Source organism: Eschrichtius robustus, chromosome 3 (assembly GCF_028021215.1).
Source record: "Eschrichtius robustus isolate mEscRob2 chromosome 3, mEscRob2.pri, whole genome shotgun sequence".
NCBI classification, from domain to species: Eukaryota; Metazoa; Chordata; class Mammalia; order Artiodactyla; family Eschrichtiidae; genus Eschrichtius; species Eschrichtius robustus.
In genome coordinates, this window is record NC_090826.1 from 160,948,521 (window position 1) to 160,969,192 (window position 20,672).

The 20,672-nt window shown below is 37.4% G+C and overlaps 1 protein-coding gene across 10 annotated transcripts in view; it reads left to right on the forward strand.

Moving 5' to 3' along the window:
• Positions 1–20,672, forward strand: part of SDCCAG8 (SHH signaling and ciliogenesis regulator SDCCAG8) — a 282,699-nt gene that overhangs the window by 87,747 nt on the left and 174,280 nt on the right. For all 10 annotated transcript variants that reach the window (XM_068541682.1, XM_068541678.1, XM_068541681.1 and 7 more), the window contains one exon: positions 16,384–16,536. In XM_068541682.1, the coding sequence (XP_068397783.1) occupies positions 16,384–16,536 (153 nt within the window). The remainder of the gene's footprint in view (positions 1–16,383; positions 16,537–20,672) is intronic.

Below are 20,672 nucleotides of genomic sequence, written 5' to 3' on the forward strand. Positions count from 1 at the left end.
ATGCTTTAGATAGCATTGGTCTAAGCCATATAGTAGCATCACTATTTTATTAAACTATTGGGTTAATCAGCTTTATATTAAGCTTCTCCTCAGTCATTGCCTTACCCATTTATCTCTATCCAGATCATCTTTAACTCTTCCTAGACCATTTGACCCTCATAATGCCCCTATGCCTTTTGAAGCTTATGTTCATTCTGACCAAATGCCCTAACATATTTTGTTTCCTCAAACACTCTTACTTCTTCATTTGGACTGACTCTAGCTGTCCCTTGCTGATGTTATGACCCTCAAAACCTCCAGTGAAGCCCTTTGCTGTTCATTTCATCTCATGTGGCTGTGATGGAGGGGTCAGCATTCATATCACCCCATACTGCCGTTTCCAGGCCTTTGCTTTAGTACCTACTCCTAACTCCTCTTTGAAATTAGGTTACCACTTCTCTTTGAAATCATCGTTGATTCTCCTCTCCATAATTTTAATCAATATAAACTCTCAATCTGGAAGACATTATTTGACATTTTTTTTTAAAGAAAATCATCCATCACTTGGGTTTATAAAATAGTTCTAAGATCTTTGACACTTTTTAAGAGCTTTAGCCTCTGACACTTTTCCCCCTTGTCTATGTCCTTTCAGGCTGCTATAACAAAGACACCTTAGACAGGGTGGCTTAAACAATAAACATTTATTTCTCACAGTTCTGAGAAGTCCAAGATCAAGGCACCAGCAGATTCGGTGTTTGGTGAGAGCTCACTTTCTGGTTCATAAACAGCTATCTTCTCACTGTGTCTTCACATGGTGGAAGGGGCAAGGGAACTCTTTGAAGTCTATTTTATAAGGGCACTAATCCCATTCATGAGGGTTCCACCTTCATGACCTAATCACCTCCCATAGGGCCCACCATCTAATTCCATCATATTGGGGGTTAGGTTTCTACATGTGACTTTTGGAGAGGCACAAACATTCAGTCCATAGAACCCTCTACTTTATCTCTTTTCATCATTCTGAAAGGTTTCCACATCCATACTGTTAACATATGCAACACCTTAGTCCCGACACACTTTGCTTTCCTTAACTCTAACATTTTCTCTGTTCTTCTGTAACTCCCACATGAACTGAAGGGTCCACGAGATCTCAAGCTCTAAAACTGATCTCTCTGACCAGAGCCTTTTCTCTTCCTCCCTATCTCAGTTAAATCTACTCAGTGTCCTCATAACTGCCTCCAGTTCTTCTACCTCCTCTCATATCTCATTTTATCTATTATCTTCAGGCTGTTCCTCTTCCCTTTCCATTTAGATGTGAATTTTACGATCTCAAACTAAATTCATTATAATCACTTCATCAAAACAGCTGTGCTCTCTACTCACTGAATGGCAGTTTTGTCCACTGACATGCCCTGATAGGGAACCTGGATGTCATCCTCTCCTTTGGCTTCCAACCAATCACTAAATAGGAGTTTTAATCCCTGAAGTTTGCTTGAATTCTTTCCTCACTGTCACCTTTCTTGTTCAGGATACCATAATCTCTGGATTCATGAAGTGTAACATCCCTTGTCTCTTTTCCTTCACTCCATTCCCTACAATGCAGCTAGAAGTGATCTTTCTTCAAAGCACATTTGATCATGTGACTCTGATTTAAAATCCATCAGTGATTTCCCACTGCCTTCAGGGTAATCTCCAGACTACTTCACATGCTTATGAGGTCTGTCCTAATGTGCTTCCTTTCGACCCTTTAGTGTCACTTATTAGTCTCCTCCAACAGACTCAGCCCCTGTCAGCTTGGAAAGGCAGTAGAATTTAGAGGTTGGGCATGGTCTTAGTAGAGTTAGCGAGACCTAGATTCAACTTCTAGCTCCACCATTCACCAGCTGTGTGACCATGGGCAAGTTATTTAATTCTCTGTGCCTCAGTTTTTCTTCATCTGTGAAATGGAAATAATATCTGACACATAGGATTTTAATGAGGACTGTATTTTAAAATTTATATCTGTTATCTTATAGAAACTCTGGCACAAAATATTTCTTCAATAAGTAGTTGTGGTGATGGTGATGGCTATTAATCCCTCTGTTTATGCCATGCATTTTCTAGCCTCTGGGTCTCTGTACATGCCATGCAAATTCTTCTCCACACCATTGCTTGGATATTGTCTTCATCCTTCATGCCACTGTCTCTAGAAAATCTCTGATCTCCCATGTCTAGATTTGATGTACCTCTTATGTACTTTTAGAGCAGGGTTTCTCAACCTTGGCATGATTGACATTTTGATGTACATAATTCTTTGTTTTAGAGATTGTCCTCCACGTTATAGGATATTTAGCAGCATCCCTGGCCTCTACCCACTAGATGCCAGTAGCACATCCCTCTCCCCCAAGTTCTGATAACCAAAGATATCTCCAGACACTGCCACATGACCCCGAGGGGGGTGGTGCAGAATTGCCCCCAGTTGAGAACTACTCATTACAGCATTTATCAAAATGTATTTTTATTGGCTATTTGTCTGTATCTTTCATTAAACGTTAAACTCTCTGGCAGGAAGTGACTTGTCCATCTTGTCACTATTAAATCCATAGTATCTTACATAGTGTTTGGTAAGTAATAGGTACTCAGTAAATATCCGCTAAGGGAATTGCAGTGTGCTCTCAGTAACACTCTAGAATTCTGTTATTCTTACCTTTCCAATTTAACTACTTTACCAGTGCCAAGTGAAAGTTAAGCCAAATCATACATGTCTTTCCTATCATTTTCAGCCTATCAAGTGTTACTGAGGGAAGCCATGTAAGAAAGCAACAGAATGAATTCCACAGGGGAGTAATACCGGTCACCTTCAGTGTATAAGTACTGTTTAGCAATCCTTTTCTTTGCAGTTGACTACCACATATACTTTTCTAAATTTTATTTTATTTTATATTTTTTAACATCTTTATTGGAATATAACTGCTTTACAATGGTGTGTTAGTTTCTGCTTTATAACAAAGTGAATCAGCTATACATATACATATATCCCCATTTCTCCTCCCTCTTGTGTCTCCCTACCACCCTCCCTATCCCACCCCTCTAGGTGGTCACAAAGCACAGAGCTGATCTCCCTGTGCTATACGACTGCTTCCCACTAGCTATCTATTTTACATTTGGTAGTGTATATATGTCCATGCTACTCTCTCACTTCGTCCCAGCTTACCCTTCCCCCTCCCCATGTCCTCAAGTCCATTCTCTATGTCTGTGTCTTTATTCCTGTCCTGCCCCTAGGTTCTTCAGAACTTTTTTTTTTTTCTTTAGATTCCGTATATATGTGTTAGCATACGGTATTTGTTTTTCTCTTTCTGACTTACTTCACGCTGTATGACAGACTCTCCGTCCATCCACCTCACTACAAATAATTCAATTTCGTTTCTTTTTATGGCTGAGTGATATTCCATTGTATATATGTGCCACATCTTCTTTATCCATTAATCTGTCGATGAACACTTAGGTTGCTTCCATGTCCTGGCTATTGTAAATACAGCTGCAATGAACATTGTGGTACATGACTCTTTTTGAATTATGGTTTTCTCAGGGTATATGACCAGTAGTGGGATTGCTGGGTCGTATGGTAGTTCTATTTTTAGTTTTTAAAGGAACCTCCATACTGCTCTCCATAGTGGCTGTATCAATTTACATTCCCACCAACAGTGCAAGAGGGTTCCCTTTTCTCCACACCCTCTCCAGCATTTATTGTTTGTAGATTTTTTGATGATGGCCATTCTGACCAGTGTGAGGTGATACCTCATTGTAGTATTGATTTCCATTTCTCTAATGATTAGTGATGTTGAGCATCCTTTCATGTGTCTGTTGGCAATCTGTATATCTTCTTTGGAGAAATGCCTATTTAGGTCTTCTGCCCATTTTTGGATTGGGTTGTTTGTTGTTTTGATATTGAGCTGCATGAGCTGCTTGTAAATTTTGGAGATTAATCCTTTGTCAGTTGCTTCATTTGCAAATATTTTCTCTCATTCTGAGCGTTGTCTTTTCGTCTTGTTTATGGTTTCCTCTTCTGTGCAAAAGCTTTTAAGTTTCATTAGGTCCCATTTGTGTATTTTTATTTTTATTGCCATTACTCTAGGAGGTGGGTCAAAAGGATCTTGCTGTGATTTATGTCATAGAGTGTTCTGCCTATGTTTTCCTCTAAGAGTTTTATGGTGTATGGCCTTACATTTAGGTCTTTAATCCATTTTGAGTTTATTTTTGTGTATGGTGTTAGGGAGTGTTCTAATTTCATTCATTTACATGTAGCTGTCCAGTTCTCCCAGCACCACTTATTGAAGAAGCTGTCTTTTCTCCATTGTTCATTCTTGCCTCCTTTATCAAAAATAAGGTGACCATATGTGCATGGTTTTATCTCTGGGCTTTCTATCCTGTTCCATTGGTCTATATTTCTGTTTCTGTGCCAGTACCATACTGTCTTGATTACTGTAGCTTTGTAGTATAGTCTGAAGTCAGCCTGATTCTTCCAGCTCCGTTTTTCTTTCTCAAGATTGCTTTGGCTATTCAGGGTCTTTTGTGTTTCCATACAAATTGTGAAATTTTTTGTTATACTTCTGTGAAAAATGCCATTGGTGATTTGATAGGGATTGCACTGAATCTGTAGATTGCTTTGGGTAGTATACTCATTTTGACAATGTTGATTCTTCCAATCCAAGAACATGGTATATCTCTCCATCTGTTTGTATCATCTTTGATTTCTTTTATCAGTATCTTATAGTTTTCTGCATGCAGGTCTTTTGTCTCCTTAGGTAGGTTTATTTCTAGCTTTTATTCTTTTTGTTGCAGTGGTAAATGGGAGTGTTTACTTAATTTCTCTTTCAGATTTTTCGTCATTAGTGTATAGGAATGCAAGAGATTTCTGTGCATTAATTTTGTATCCTGCTACTTTACCAAATTCATTGATTAGCTCTAGTAGTTTTCTGGTGGCATCTTTAGGATTCTCTGTGTATAGTATCATGTCATCTGCAAGCAGTGACAGCTTTACTTCTTGTTTTCCGATTTGGATTCCTTTTATTTCTTTTTCTTCTCTGATTGCTGTGGCTAAAACTTACCAAGCTATGTTCGATAACAGTGGTGAGAGTGGACAACCTTGTCTTGTTCCTGATCTTAGTGGAAATGGTTTCAGTTTTTCACCATTGAGAGCGACATTGGCTGTGGGTTTGTCATATATGGCATTCATTATGTTGAGGTAAGTTCCCTCTATGCCTACTTTCTGGAGGGTTTTTATCATAAATGGGTGTTGAATTTTGTCAAAAGCTTTTTCTGCATCTATTGAGATGTTCATATGGTTTTTCTCCTTCAATTTGCTAATATCACATTGATTGATTTGCGTATATTGAAGAACCCTTGCATTCCTGGGATAAACCCCACTTGATCATGGTGTATGATCCTTTTAATGTGCTGTTGAATTCTGTTTGGTAGTATTTTGTTGAGGATCTATGTTCATCAGTGATATTGGCCTGTGGTTTTCTTTCTTTGTGATATCTTTGTCTGGTTTTGGTATCAGGGTGATGGTGGCCTCGTAGAATGAGTTTGGGAGTATGCCTCCCTCTGCTATATTTTGGAAGAGTTTGGGAAAGATAGGTGTTAGCTGTTCTCTAAATGTTTGATAGAATTCGCCTGTAAAGCCATCTGGTCCTGGGCTTTTGTTTGTTGGAAGATTTTTAATCACAGTCTCAATTTCAGTGCTTGTGATTGGTCTGTTTATATTTTCTATTTCTTGCTGGTTCAGTCTCAGAAAGTTGTGCTTTTCTAAGAATTTGTCCATTTCTTCCAGGTTGTCCATTTTATTGGCATATAGTTGATTGTAGTAATCTCTCATGATCCTTTGTTTTTCTGCAGTGTCAGTTGTTACTTCTCCTTTTTCATGTCTAATTCTATTGATATGAGTCTTTTCCTTTTTTCTCTTAATGAGTCTGGCTAATGGTTTATCAATTTTGATTATCTTCTCAAAGAACCGGCTTTTAGTTTTATTGATCTTTGCTATTGTTTCCTTTATTTCTTTTTCATTTATTTCTGATCTGATCTTTATGATGTCTTTCCTTCTGCTAACTTTGGGGTTTTTTTGTTCTTCTTTCTCTAATTGCTTTAGGTGTAAGGTTAGGTGATTTATTTGAGATGTTTCTTGTTTCTTGAGGTCGGATTGTATTGCTATAAACTTCCCTTTTAGAACTGCTTTTGCTGCATCCCATAGGTTTTGGGTCATCGTGTTTTCATTGTCATTTGTTTCTAAGTATTTTTTGATTTCCTCTTTGATTTCTTCACTGATTTGTTGGTTATTTAGTAGTGTTTTGTTTAACCTCCATGTGTTTGTATTTTTTTACAGTTTTTTTTTCCTGTAATTGATATCTACTCTCATAGCATTGTGGTCAGAAAAGATAGTTGATATGATTTCAGTTTTCTTAATTTTACCAAGACTTGATTTGTGACCCAAGGTATGATCAATCCTGGAGAATATTCCATGAGCACTTGAGAAGAAAGTGTATTTTGTTGTTTTTGGACGGAATGCCCCATAAATATCAATTAAGTCCATCTTGTTTAGTGTATCATTTGAAGCTTGTGTTTCCTTATTTATTTTCATTTTGGATGATCTGTCCATTGGTGAAAGTGGCGTGTTAAAGTCCCCTACTATGATTGTGTTACCATCGATTTCCCCTTATATGGCTGTTAGCATTTGCCTTATGTATTGAGGTGCTACTATGTTGGGTGCATAAATATTTACAATTGTTATGTCTTCTTCTTGGATTGATCCCTTGATCATTATGTAGTGTCCTTCTTGGTCTCTTGTAATAGTCTTTATTTTAAAGTCTATTTTTTCTGATATGAGAATTGCTACTGCAGCTTTCTTTTGATTTCCATTTGCCTGGAATATCTTTTTCCATCCCCTCACTTTCAGTCTGTATGTGTCCCTAGGTCCGAAGTAGGTTTCTTGTAGACAGCATATATATGGGTATTGTTTTTGTATCCATTCAGCCATTCTGTGTCTTTTGGCTGAAGCATTTAATCCATTTACATTTAAGGTAATTATCGATATGTATGTTCCTATTACCATTTTCATAATTGTTCTGGGTTTGTTATTGTAGGTCTTTTCCTTCTCTTGTGTTTCCTGCGTAGAGAAGTTTCTTTAGGATTTGTTGTAAAACTGGTTTGGTGGTGCTGAATTCTCTTAGCTTTTGCTTGTCTGTAAAGGTTTTAATTTCTCCGTCGAATCTGAATGAGATCCTTTCTGGGTAGAGTAATCTTGGTTGTAGGTTTTTCCCTTTCATCAGTTTAAATATGTCCTGCCACTCCCTTCTGGCTTACAGAGTTTCTACTGAAAGATCAGCTGTTAACCTTATGGGGATTCCCTTGTATGTTATTTGTTGTCTTTCCCTTGCTGCTTTGAATATTTTTTCTTTGTATTTAATTTTTGATAGTTTGATTAATATGAGTCTTGGCATGTTTCTCCTTGGATTTACCCTGTATGGGACTCTCTGAGCTTCCTAGACTCGATTGACTATTTCCTTTCCCATATTAGGGAATTTTTCAACTATAATCTCTTTAAATATTTTCTCAGTCCCTTTCTTTTTCTTTTCTTCTTCTGGGACCCCTATAATTCGAATGCTGTTGTGTTTAATGTTGTCCCAGAGGTCTCTAGGACTGTTCTCAATTCTTCTCATTTTTTTTTTCTTTATTCTGCTCTGCAGTAGTTATTTCCACTATTTTATCTTCCAGGTCACTTATCCATTCCTCTGCCTCAGTTATTCAGCTATTGATTCTTTCCAGAGAATTTTTAATTTCATTTATTGTGTTGTTCATCATTGTGTCTTTGCTCTTTAGTTATTCTAGGTCCTTGTTAAACGTTTCTTGTATTTTCTCCATTCTATTGCCAAGATTTTGGATCATCTTTACTATCATTACTCTGAATTCTTTTTCAGGTAGACTGCCTATTTCCTTTTCATTTGTTTGGTCTGTTGGGTTTTTACCTTGCTCCTTCATCTGCTGTGTGTTTCTCTGTCTTCTCATTCTGCTTAACTTACTGTGTTTGGGGTCTCCTTTTTGCAGGTTGCAGGTTCGTAGTTCCTGCTGTTTTTCGTGTCTTCCTTCAGTGGCTAAGGTTGGTTCAGTGGGTTGCGTAGGCTTCCTGGTGGAGGGGCCTATTGCCTGTGTTCTGGTGGATGAGGCTGGATCTTGTCTTTCTGTTGGGCAGGACCACGTCCAGTGGTGTATTTTGGGGTGTCTGTGATGTTATTATGATTTTAGGCAGCCTCTCTGCTAATGGATGGGGTTGTGTTCCTCTCTTGCTAGTTGTTTGGCATTGGGTGTCCAGCACTGGAGCTTGCTGGTCATTGAGTGGAGCTAAGTCTTAGCCTTGAGATGGAGATCTCTGGGAGAGCTTTCGCTGTTTGATATTACATGGAGCCAGGAGGTCTCTGGTGGACCAATGTCCTGAACTCAGCTCTCCCACCTCAGAGGCACAGGCCTGACACCCGGCCGGAGCACCAAGACCCTGTCAGCCACATGGCTCAGAAGAAAAGGGAGAAAAAAAGAAAGAAAGAAAGAAAAAAGTAAAATAAAATAATATTATTAAAATAAAAAATTATTAAAAGTAAAAAAAATTTTAAAGTAATAAAAAAGAAAAAAAGAGGAGAGCAACCAAACCTAAAAACAAATCCACCAATAACAAGCACTAAAAACTATACAAAAAAACAAAACAAAAAACGGATAGATAGAACCCTAGGACAAATGGTAAAAGCAAAGCTATACAGAGAAAATCACACAAAGAAGCATATACATACACACTCACAAAAAGAGAAAAAGGAAAAAAATACATATATCTATATATATTAAAAAAGGAGGAAGAAAGCAACCAAATCAATAAACAAATCTACCAATGATTAATAAACTCTAAATACTAAACTAAGATAAACATAAAACCAGAAACAAATGAGATGCAGAAAACAAACCCCAAGTCTACAGTTGCTCCCAAAGTCCACCATCTCAATTTTAGGATGATTCATTGCCTATTCAGGTATTCCACAGATGCAGGGTACATCAGGTTGATTGTGGAGATTTAATCTGCTGCTCCTGAGGCTGCTGGGAAAGATTTCCCTTTCTCTTCTTTGGTCGCACAGCTCCTGGGGTTCAGCTTTGGCTTTGGCCCCGCCTCTGCGTGTAGGTCGCCTGAGGGCATCTTTTGGGAAGTCTGATATCTTGTGCCAGCGTTCAATAGGTGTTCTGTAGGAGTTGTTCCACATGTGGATGTATTTCTGATGTATTTGTGGGGAGGAAGGTGATCTCCACGTCTTACTCCTCCACCTTCTTGAAGGTCTCCCTACCACATGTACTTTAGACTAGACAGGAATTCCACTTTCTTCACTTTCCCAACTCCACTCTTAGCACCTCACTCTCAATAGCTAACCTACTTTACTGAGATCACAACCAACTGACAAGAGCCTCATGAACACTTTCTCATCCCTCAAATGTGTCTTCTCATTTTTTTCTTGCTTATCTGGTCCTCTTACTTCCCAAGATGAATCTCTCTAAGTTCTTGATATCTCCTACTTCCAGGGTTTCAGGGACATTGAGACATTTGTTATCACATCTTTCTTGTATCTTCCATCCTTCCTTCTCCATTGTTTTTACCTTTGTAGCTTTCCATTCACTTCTGAACACATTGCAGTCAGGCTTTTAACAAATTGTAGTCTGATTTCATGCTACTGAATTGGTCACATTATGGTCACCAGTCACTTCCTGATTACTAAACCCAGTGACTTCATCTCATTCCTCATTTGACCCAACTCCAGGAAGACATTAACTGTACTAGCATAACATATCATCATTTCCCCTTGATTAATCTGATGTTTCACTCTGTGGGTCCTCTTTGCATTGCTCTTGTCTACTCTTCCGCTTGTCTTTTAACTTGTTTTCCACAAGCCTAGAATGCATACATTCCTCAGTCAGTTCCTAGCCGTCCAGCCATGTTGCCCTAATTTCCAGGACTTTGTGTCTCCCCCTCACTTGACTACCCCCACATTGTGCCTTTAGCTCTAAGAACTCCTCTGTGCCCCAGACCTACATTTCTTGCTGCTACTAGACCTCTTTATATGGATGATATGCCATTAGCATCTGAAACTCTACACCACCAAATTGTAAATTCTCTCCTCCTTACTCTCCATCACTCCTTTTCCTTCTACAATTTTCTCTATTATCTTTTTTCAGATAATGGCATTATCATCTTACCAACAGCCCTGGCTTGGAACGTTTAAAATATCTTGGGTCCTACCCATTCCTCACTCTCAACATCCAATCAGTTATCAAACTCTCACCATCTCTTCAAAAACCCCTACTAAGTTATGCCCGCAGCTTCCATTCCTATACTCCTGCTCTGGTTCAAGTCTTCACATATTCTTATGCGGCCTATTGCAATAGCCTTCTAATTGGTCTCCCTCAGGTCTCTTTCAATTCCAGTATATCTTTCACATTGCTGCCAAAGTTTTCCTAAACTGTAAATCTTCCTGTTCAGGCAGCTCTCTTCTTGCAGTAGAATAAAAGACAAATCCTTAGCATGACCTTCCAGATCTTTCACCATATGGTCCCACTCTAACTTTTCTAGCCTTATCTTTCACTACAAGTTTTCATATAACCTGTGCTGTTTCTATAACGTGACCTACAATTGACTATTTCCATGAATTTGCTCATGCTGTATTTTTCTGCACTGTATCCATCTGTGAAGTATCTATTTATTCTATGAGGGGCAACTCAGATGGCAGTCTTCCCAGAAGTTTTCCCCAGCACCTTCTTGTTTGAATTAATCTCTTCCTTCTCTGTATTCCTAGTGAGCTGTGTATAATTTTTGTGGCTGTTTACATAGCCCTCTCCACCAAAAGACCTTAAAAACCAGGTCTGTGACATCTATCATTGTATTCTTCACATGGCCATTTACATATTAATTGTACAATAAATGTTGAACTGAAGTAAAGTTAATTATTAGCTTTAAATATTAGTATGAATTTTTGTAATTAATGCTTTTAAAATCTTAATGGTTAAGAACTAGAAAGGCTATTGTGTATTGTAAATCTATTTTTCACTGAGTTAGTAATAATTCAAGGATTGATTTCTAAGCAGTTTACAAACTGCGGTGCAAGTCTGGTAATTTTTATCTCTAAGGTATATTTAAACATATTAGGGGAGAAAGTATTTGCAAACGAAGCAACTGACAAAGGATTAATCTCTGAAATATACAAGCAGCTCATGCAGCTCAATATCAAAAAAACAACCCAATCCAAAAATGGGCAGAAGACATAAATAGACATTTCTCCAAAGAAGATTTACAGATTGTCAACAAACACATGAAAAGATGCTCGACATCACTAATTATTAGAGAAATGCAAATCAAAACCAAAATGAGGTATCATCTCACACTGGTCAGAATGTCCATCATCAAAAAATCTACAAACAATAAATGCTGGAGAGGGTGTGGAGAAAAGAGAACCCTCCTGCACTGTTGGTGGGAATGTAAATTGATACAGCCACTATGGAGAACAGTATGGAGGTTCCTTAAAAAACTACAAATAGAACTACCATACGACCCAGCAATCCCACTACTGGGCACATACCCTGAGAAAACCATAATTCAAAAAGAGTCATGTACCACAATGTTCATTGCAGCACTATTTACGATAGTCAGGGCATGGAAGCAACCTAAATATCCATTGACAGATGAATGGATAAAGAAGATGTGGCACATACATACAGTGGAATATTACTCAGCCATAAAAAGAAATGAAATTGAGTTATTTGTAGTGAGGTGGATGGACCTACAGTCTGTCATAAAGAGTGAAGTAAGTCGGAAAGAGAAAAACAAATACCATATGCTAACGTGTATATATGGAATCTAGAAGGATGGTACTGATGAACCTAGTAGCAGGACAGGAATAAAGACGCAGATGTAGAGAATGGACTTGAGGACGCCGGGGGGGAAGGGGAAGCTGGGATGAAGTGAGAGAGTAGCATTGACATATATACACTACCAGATGTAAAATGGATGGCTAGTGGGAAGCAGCTGCATAGCACAGGGAGATCAGCTCGGTGCTTTGTGACGACCTAGACGGGTAGGAGAGGAAGGGTGGGAGGGAGGCTCAAGAGGGAGGGGATATGGGGATATATGTATACATATAGCTGATTCACTTTGTTGTACAGCAGAAACTAACACAACATTGTAGCAATTATACTCCAATAAGGATGTAAAAAAAAAGTATTAGGAATTTTGCTTTCTGAGATTAAAAAGTGAAACAGCATACATATTTTAATTTTAAAACCAACTACTTTATTACTGAGTTACGAAATGGTTACTTTCTTCTTTTAGTTCCTTAACATTTGTTGCCATCTAGTGTTCTATTTTGCATATTGCATGCTAAATAAGTAGAAGCAATTACATTACGTTACATTAATATTGTATTATATCATGTCATATCATATTCAGTCCTCCCTCTTTATCCATGGGAGATTGGTTCCAGGACAGAAGTCTGTGACTGGTTGAAACCTTGGATGCAGAAACTGTGAATACAGAACCTGCAGATAAGGAGGACAGACTATATATACTTTTACAGTGGCAATGAAAGCACCTGAGAATTTTATCAGAAAATAAATCTATAACATGAGAAAATTATAATGCCATGCATGGATTCAGTTGTGTAACTTCTTTGGATCAAATCCCTATTCTGTCACTTTCTAGGTCTGTGCTCTTGGGCAAGTTACTTAATGTCTCAAAGCCTCAGTTTCTTATCAACAGAGTGATAAAAGCCACTTAAAATTCAGTGAGAGAGTTAAATAAATTAATCCATGTAAGCCATTTAGGAAAGTATATGGCACACAGTAAGTGATCAATAAATGTTTTTGTTTTTCTTTGAAATTTGCAAGTCATTACAACTGGGAATAATTTTAAAAGGGAGAAAAAATTAACCTGGGAATAAATAAACGTAGAAAAGTAGAGGTTTTTGCAGTGATGTTTTGGTAAAGCTACAAGATAAAAAGGTTAACTAGGCCTTAGACCTGCCTGCCTCTATTGGAAGGGAAATTGTTGGCTTTGGCATGATGTTCCCATGAGCATATCTATAATGAGATAATCCTCTAAAGAAATATTTTTAAAAAAATACCAATCCAGAAGGTTGAATAAATGTCCCCCCAAACTTTTTTTTTCCTTTTTAAGTATTCAAATTATTGTTTTCCTTAGACTACAGCGGAATCAGAAAGGCAAGAATTAGAAACCCGAAGTAAAAGGAAAATCAGAAAAGCCTTGAGCATTTGATTGCAAGCACAAATGTAGAATATAATGTTTCTCGATATGTACACTATCTCCCACAAGACAAAAACAAATTATAAATATATTGAAAATGGGAGATAGGGATAGACTGACTGATAGGTTCCTAGTAAGGACGAGTTTATAAATTAATAATCACTAGTGTGCATTATTTTTAAAGTAAATGCCTAAAACATGCTGAAAATCATTTTTATTTTGTGGGCTATATTTCATAAAAATGAAAGCATTTTCATAAATTTTTAAGTTTATGTTCATAAGTGTGGACTGTATTATTCCTCATAATTCTTTAATCCTATAATCATGAATTCTTTGATCACAAGGATATCTAGGAACCTAACCCTAGCACTTGGGAAGGACTTTTATATTTCCTAAAGAGTTTCCCTATTTTAAGAATTGAGTTGACTAGGTACAAATTTATTTTGGAAAATGTTTTGACTCCATTAAGATAGTAGTGCATACTTTTTGGTTTAATAAAACTAGGACTGGGAATATCAAGTCCAATAAATTATGTTTTGAAAAATGTGTTACTGTGGCCAGCTAAGAATGACCACAAATAAATTTCCCAGAAGAGAAAAGGCCCTTTGAAGATTGAGTCTACTGGAGGGTGAGGGTTGTGTAAATCCCGAACTCCCGAAGACCTACAGCCATTTCCACCAAGAAAGGGATTGTGCTCAGGGAAAGGAAGGAACCACGACCTTGGGAACTACTAGGAGAAATGGCAGCCGCAGATCCCAAACTAACTTGGTCACCTGTGAAGATCTATCAGTTAATTGGGTTGGCCAAACATCTTACGGAAAAACACAAACGAACTTTTTGGTCAATAGTCTTTGACGATTCGGTTATATGCCTTTACTGAATGATTATATGGAGTATAATCAGGGAGTACTGAGTCATCTGGGATTCTGAAAACTAGGAGAGTGAGTCTTAGAATTAAAAGACAAGGCTTTAATGGAAAGAATGTATAAATATTTATTTAGTAAACCCAGATCGTGTATATGAGGACCATTGTAAGATTAAATGACTTTTCTAATTCCAAATGTTACTTAATATTTTCTTCATTGTGACTAGACATATATATTAAAATCAAAACAAATAAAAGCAAAAGCTATTTTATATGGAATCATTGGCTACAAACCGAGAGTGATCAATATCCAGTTTTTAACCTAATATTTTTATTCAGTGTTTCATTACTGCTTTCATACTCACCATCACCTCTCAGTGGTGGCTACTCCTCATAGAAGGCCATCCACGAAACCAAGGCTCCAGCAACGGTTTTGTTTAAGTGATTTACAACTTCTCACTTGTGCTTTTTGTTTATATCATCTTAGCATTAGGCCTCTTACCTGTCAAGATCATGTACTGTTCCCTGTTCTTGAATTGATTGAATTCTTTGAATTGACTCTTTAGTTGCTCTTCATGTTAGCCTGATCTTCAGCAGTTCCTTCCACTGTTCCTGTACCTAATAAGGTTGATTCCTGAGTTTTTATTCAATGAAAAACCTTCTGATTAAATATATTAGTTTATACTCCATAATAATTTTAGCCCTTCATGATATTCATATATCAGTGAACATTATGAACATTTTTATTAGGTTCATAAAAAATATTTTACACAAGAGCAATTGTGTTCTAAGCGCAAAAATCTCTAATTCATAGTATTTCAAGCTCCAAGGGTTTAAATTATAGAAAAATTATGCTTTTCCATTTCTTTTAAAATCTAATGTAAAATTTTATTTTCCAGACATTTTCAACTAGAATTGGACTTGGGAGTAACTCCCTAGGAGAATCTTTTTTCAGGCATTTTATTTGCTTATCAGTTAATCTGGGACAGTTGCATTTTATCCTCATTTTTTTATGCCTAGGAGTATAGAACATTTCCAGAAGACTTTGAAAGAAATTAGGGTTTAATGCTCTCATGATAAAAAGAAGAAAATTCACATATCCTAGATATTTATTGTCTATATTTATTATAGCTTTCACCAGAGGGAAGCATAGCAATGCCTAGAGCTTACAGTGCTTCACTGAGACTGCTTCCATCTCCATTAACAACAACTGTGACTATCAAATTATAATTACATAGTATATAAGTCATATGAGACTTGAGTTTCTTTCTCTCAATTCGGGGGAACACGTAGAGGTTGAGTGAGGAGGATATTATGAGGAGCCACTGGGATGAGACTAAGACACCACAGTATGACTCAGATTTTCTATGTCAAGCACCTTAATTTTATTTTTTTCTTGAGATTTTGAATTTAGTTTATTATTGTGTGTTATGCATAACGATATTGTAAATATAGCCAAAAGGAAGTTAGAGACAATTTTACTTCTGGAAATTCAGAGTGGGAAATTTAAACTAAAGGACAATTATCGACTTTTAAATTGCCAGAAATGAAATATAACACTTCTCATTTTACAAAACTAGGTAGTAAATGCTGTTTTGAGCCTTTCCTTATCTAAACTTGATTATTACCTAATTTTTACTTTAGTTATGTGTGTAAGGAGAGTGAACCAAATCTTATCTTACTTATATTTAAGGAAACTCAGTTATTATATAATGTTAAACAATAAATGCCTGTATGTAATGATAAATACATCTCATCTTAAAATTTTGATCTGTTTATCATTTAGAGTACAAATAATTTTTAACCATGTCCAGATGAAAACTCAGTTAAATTAGATACTTATATATTTCTTGTAGTATAAACATGATATATAATTGAAAATACTAGAACACTTGGTTTTTCTGATCCCCTTTTATAAAATTCAGACTCCTCTGTGGCCCTTATCAAGGTTTGTTACCTGAATTTTCTTAGTTGATTAGTTAATATAGCCTTAATTGTGCAAACTGAAATACGTGAATAAATACAACATTTGAATACATGTAAAATTTGAATACATGTAACATATGAATCAGTAAGTGGTGTCGACAAACAAATATAAAAATATTCTTTACTTTAACTTTACAGTGAGTTGTAACTATTTTAAATAAAATCAAAGCTTAATTGTCTCATTTCCCCCTTATTTCTTCTAAATTCTAAGGTCCCATTTCACTCTGTCTTATTCTGGCAGGCTTTAATCCAGTGCGAACAGTTGAAGAATGAACTGGAGAGGCAGACAGAGCGGCTTGAGAAAGAACTCGCATCTCAGCAAGAAAAAAGAGCCTTTGAGAAAGAGATGATGAAAAGAGAAATAGCAAAAGAAAGAGAGGACATGGGCTCAAAGGTATTTAAAGGGTTCAATTTGTTATCGACATTGCAGAAGAAATGTGGTGATGTAATTGATGAGTCTACAGGCTGCAATTCTTGAATGATGTTTATTTAAAAAATTTTTTTAATATCTTTATTGGAATATAATTGCTTTACAATGTTGTGTTAGTTTCTGTTGTACAACAAAGTGAATCAGCTATAAGTATACATATATCCGCATATCACCTCCCTCTTGAGCCTCCCTCGAATGATCTTACATGTTTAAACCATTTAAGTAGTCAAGTTGCTTATAACTTAGAGTTCATAAAAATGTTCTATTCTTCAATGTGTTTCTCAATAAAAGTTATATTCTCTGACCTTTCCAAAGAAAATAATCAATTAGATTTCATGATAGGAAAATGTGAAATTTACTCTAATCCTGCCATTCTGTTTGATTCCCTTTCTGTTTGTCAGAGGAGAGCAGGTGCTCTGCAGATATCCACACTTTACTTCAAGCTTGGTTAAATCAAGGAGAGATGACTCCCCCATTTCATCCCCCACTCCTAAATTAGACTTTAAGAAGGTAAAACACTTGTAAGAAACCAAGTAACCAAAAAAAAAGTGAAGATATACTCTGTACAAAATAGGTTCTAACAAATTACATGATGAATAATGACTATAACCAGATGAATACATGGAAGGGAGAAATTAGAGGCAAAAGGAACAGATAACATGAGATGGGCAGTGTTTGAAAAACAGTAACAAACTAGAATACAGAGTTTAGCGGAACCTAGCTTTAAAGTTGCTACAGTTAAGTAAAATTGAGGAAGATGTGGTCCCTGAAGTAACCCAAACAATGGTTACATGTTCTGTTTTTTCAAAGCAGGCTCACAGCTTATACCCTACATGCTGTCTTAAACGTGGTAATTAACTCATTCAGCAAATATCTACTGAGTATCTGCCGTGTGCAAGGCAGTGTGTAAGCCTAAGGCTATATAAAGAGAAAAATCACAAATTCTGCCCAGTGAGTTCTAAGTCTTACCTTACCTGAGCCAAGGTAAACTCCCTTGTTTTCTTATCTTTTTTAAAAAATTGTGCCTGTCAAAACCTGCTTATAGGTCAATCTAATTATCTACATTCTCTGACCTGGATTGGTGATCTCAGCTAGTGAAGAAAAATCCTATAATCTTGCAGATGACACCACCATACACTTATGGTTCAATGTCCACCATTCTGTTGGTGCTTTCTAGCAGTCCTCCTATGCATTCCTCTCTCTCCCGTTCATTCAGGATTCAACAGATATTAATTGGAGGTCCTGGGAATGTGGTAGTCACAGGACCAATGCAGTTACCTCATGAAGTTTATAGACTTGTGGGAGAGGTAGACATTAAACACATACTTCCACAAATGAGTTTTTACCACTATGATAAAGGCATGAAGGTACGGTATAGAGTACCATGACAATGTGTAACAGGCAACTATAACTTAGTCTGGGCAGTCATGGAAGATTTTCCTAAGAAAGAGGTTTTGCAAATGAGGCTCAAAAGAGTTGAGTAGGAGTGGTCAGGTGAAGAGTTGAGGGGAAGAGTTTCAGACCCAGGAAAACAACACTCCCAAGGCTCTGAAGCTAGAAAGCATCATACTTTCTAGGAATTTAGAGAGGGCTCAGGTGACTGGAGCATAGGAAGTAAGGGCCAGAGTAGTGGAAGATGAGTTTGGAGAAGTATGCAAGGACCAAATCATGAATGGTCTTAAAATGCATGTGAAAGGTTTTAAATGTTATCCAAAAGTGAAGGGAAACCATTGAATGGCAGTAAATTGGGCAGTGTCATGATCCCATTTATATTTGAGAAAACTTATCTGTCAATAGATTTGAAGGAGGACCAGAATAAACCCCTGGAGATCAGGTGGGAGGTAATTATAATAGTCTAGGTGGGAAGTGTTGCTATCTAAGACACATTTTTCAAGGACTATTTCAAATCACTTTTATTCCCCTCAAATTCTCTACCATACCAACTCTCCCCTCATTCTCGGCAGAGAGCCTTACTTACCTAGCAAAGAAAGTTGACAGCCATTACATGGTAATCACCTTATTTATCTCCCCCCCACCTCTGCCTAAAGTAAAATTTTACCTGTACTGCAACCATGTCAGAATGGGAGTGGCTTAATCCTAATCCGTTCCTCTTGCTCTGAATCCCATCCTCTTGCACCACCTCAGGGACCTATTTCCATTAGTTCCCCACTCTCTTCTGAATCTTCAACCTTTGTCCTTCACTATAGCCTTTTCCTTATCACCAGGAAAATAGTCTCAAATTTCTCTCACCTGTTGAAAGAAACAATCTTTCTTCTAATCCAGTCATTCTCAATCTTGGCTACACAGAAGTTCCAAAACTCTCATTGCCCAATCTGCATCCCAAACGAATTATGGGGGAATATCTGAGGGTAGGATCTAGGGGTCAGTATTTTAAAAAATTGTCCAGGTGATTCCAATGTGCGGCCAAGGCTGGAAGCCACCTTAGTAATTCCATATCCCTCCTTACTCTTCCCCTTAATAGTCAAGTTTCTTGAAAGATTTGTCCATACATGTTGTCTTCATTTTCTTACCGCTCATTCACTCTTCAGCCCACTACATTTCAGCTTCTGTGCCCATAGCCAATGAAATTACCATTGCTGTGTTCACTGGAGACCTCCTTGTGCTATTTTTAGTGAATATTTTTTCGTTCCTATTCTCCTTAAAAGGTTCTGTTTCTTTGATTTCTCTGAATCATATTCTTGATTTGGGAGAATGATGATGTGTGCCTTTTAGGTTACTCTGAGTTTAAGGTGCCTTTGAGATAATGAAGGAGACACATCCAGAAAGCACCTTGATAGGAGGTTCTAGAGTTTAGCAGAGAGCTTTAGATTTAGATGTCTTTAGCACTACTGTGGCTTTAATTTCATATATATGGTATTGATTCCTAAATCTTTAGCTCTCTAGTGAGCTCCCAAACCAGCTTCACTTCCCATCTTCCCTCTCATAGTAGAACTACTATTCATTCATCCATTTGCCCAACTCAGAAATCTTGCTGTCATCCTTGTTTCCTCCTTCTCCCTCACCCTGTACATCAAGTCACCAAGTTCTAGAGTTTCAGGCCCCTACTGATTTTACATTGCCCTGTCTCTCCATCCCACTGCTCTCCATATCTTACCCTTGGGTGATTCCTGCAGCCCCAAGTGGTAGAAGCCCCTTGCTTCTGGTCTCACCTCCTTATCTGTTCTCTTACCCAAAGATCCAAGGATGATCTTTCTAAAATGAACACGTCAATATGTCAGTCTCTTGCTTTAAAATCCTTTCTTGTCTCTCTATAACCCCTTGGATAAAATTTAGGATCTTTTACTATAGCATAAAGATTGTACATTTTTTCCCTCTCTCTCGTTCTCCAGTCTCATCTCCCTTCTCTTTTCTTCCTTGTATTACCACCATACTGATCTACTTGCACTTCCTCAAATGTGCAAACATGCCAGTCTGCCATACTATTTTTTCATTTCAGGATTTTTCAGGGCTTTGCCCCTCCCCTCCCATCCCCACACCCCCCACCTCACCCCCACTGCCTAGAGGAATCTTCCTCTGGCCTCTCTGACTGATCTTCAGAGTTCTCGATACCACCTCTTCTCACAGTCTCCCAATGATAAATTTTTGGGAGCCCCTCCTATGGGCTTCTATAACTCAATTTATTGCAAAGTCTTATTGAATTATCTCCCCTAATTTACTATGATTCCCTTGCATATATGGTTTGTTAACATCCTTATTGCCTTATTGCCACATTCCTCCCACATAAAATGTGTTCAGTATATATTTATTGAATGAATACAAGGGGAATACAAATGGAAGGAAGAAGGCCCCATGCCATTGGAAAGGCATGACTAAAATACTGAGAGTTCAGAGGATCAGAACAGATTTCTGTCTGCAAGAGATCACGGAACACTTGGTGGAGAAGGTGGCATTTTAACTGAGCTTCAAAAAAACAGACAGGATTTAGAAATGCAGAGTGTGGGGGAGATGTACCAACATGAGTCAGGTATGGAGGGAGGTAAAGTTGCAAGCTGAGCTTTGAGAGAGAGAATGAATGGCATCAAGAGCAAAGATCAGCTACCGTTCATGCCTAGGAGACTTTTTTCCTGGGTTGTTTAGTG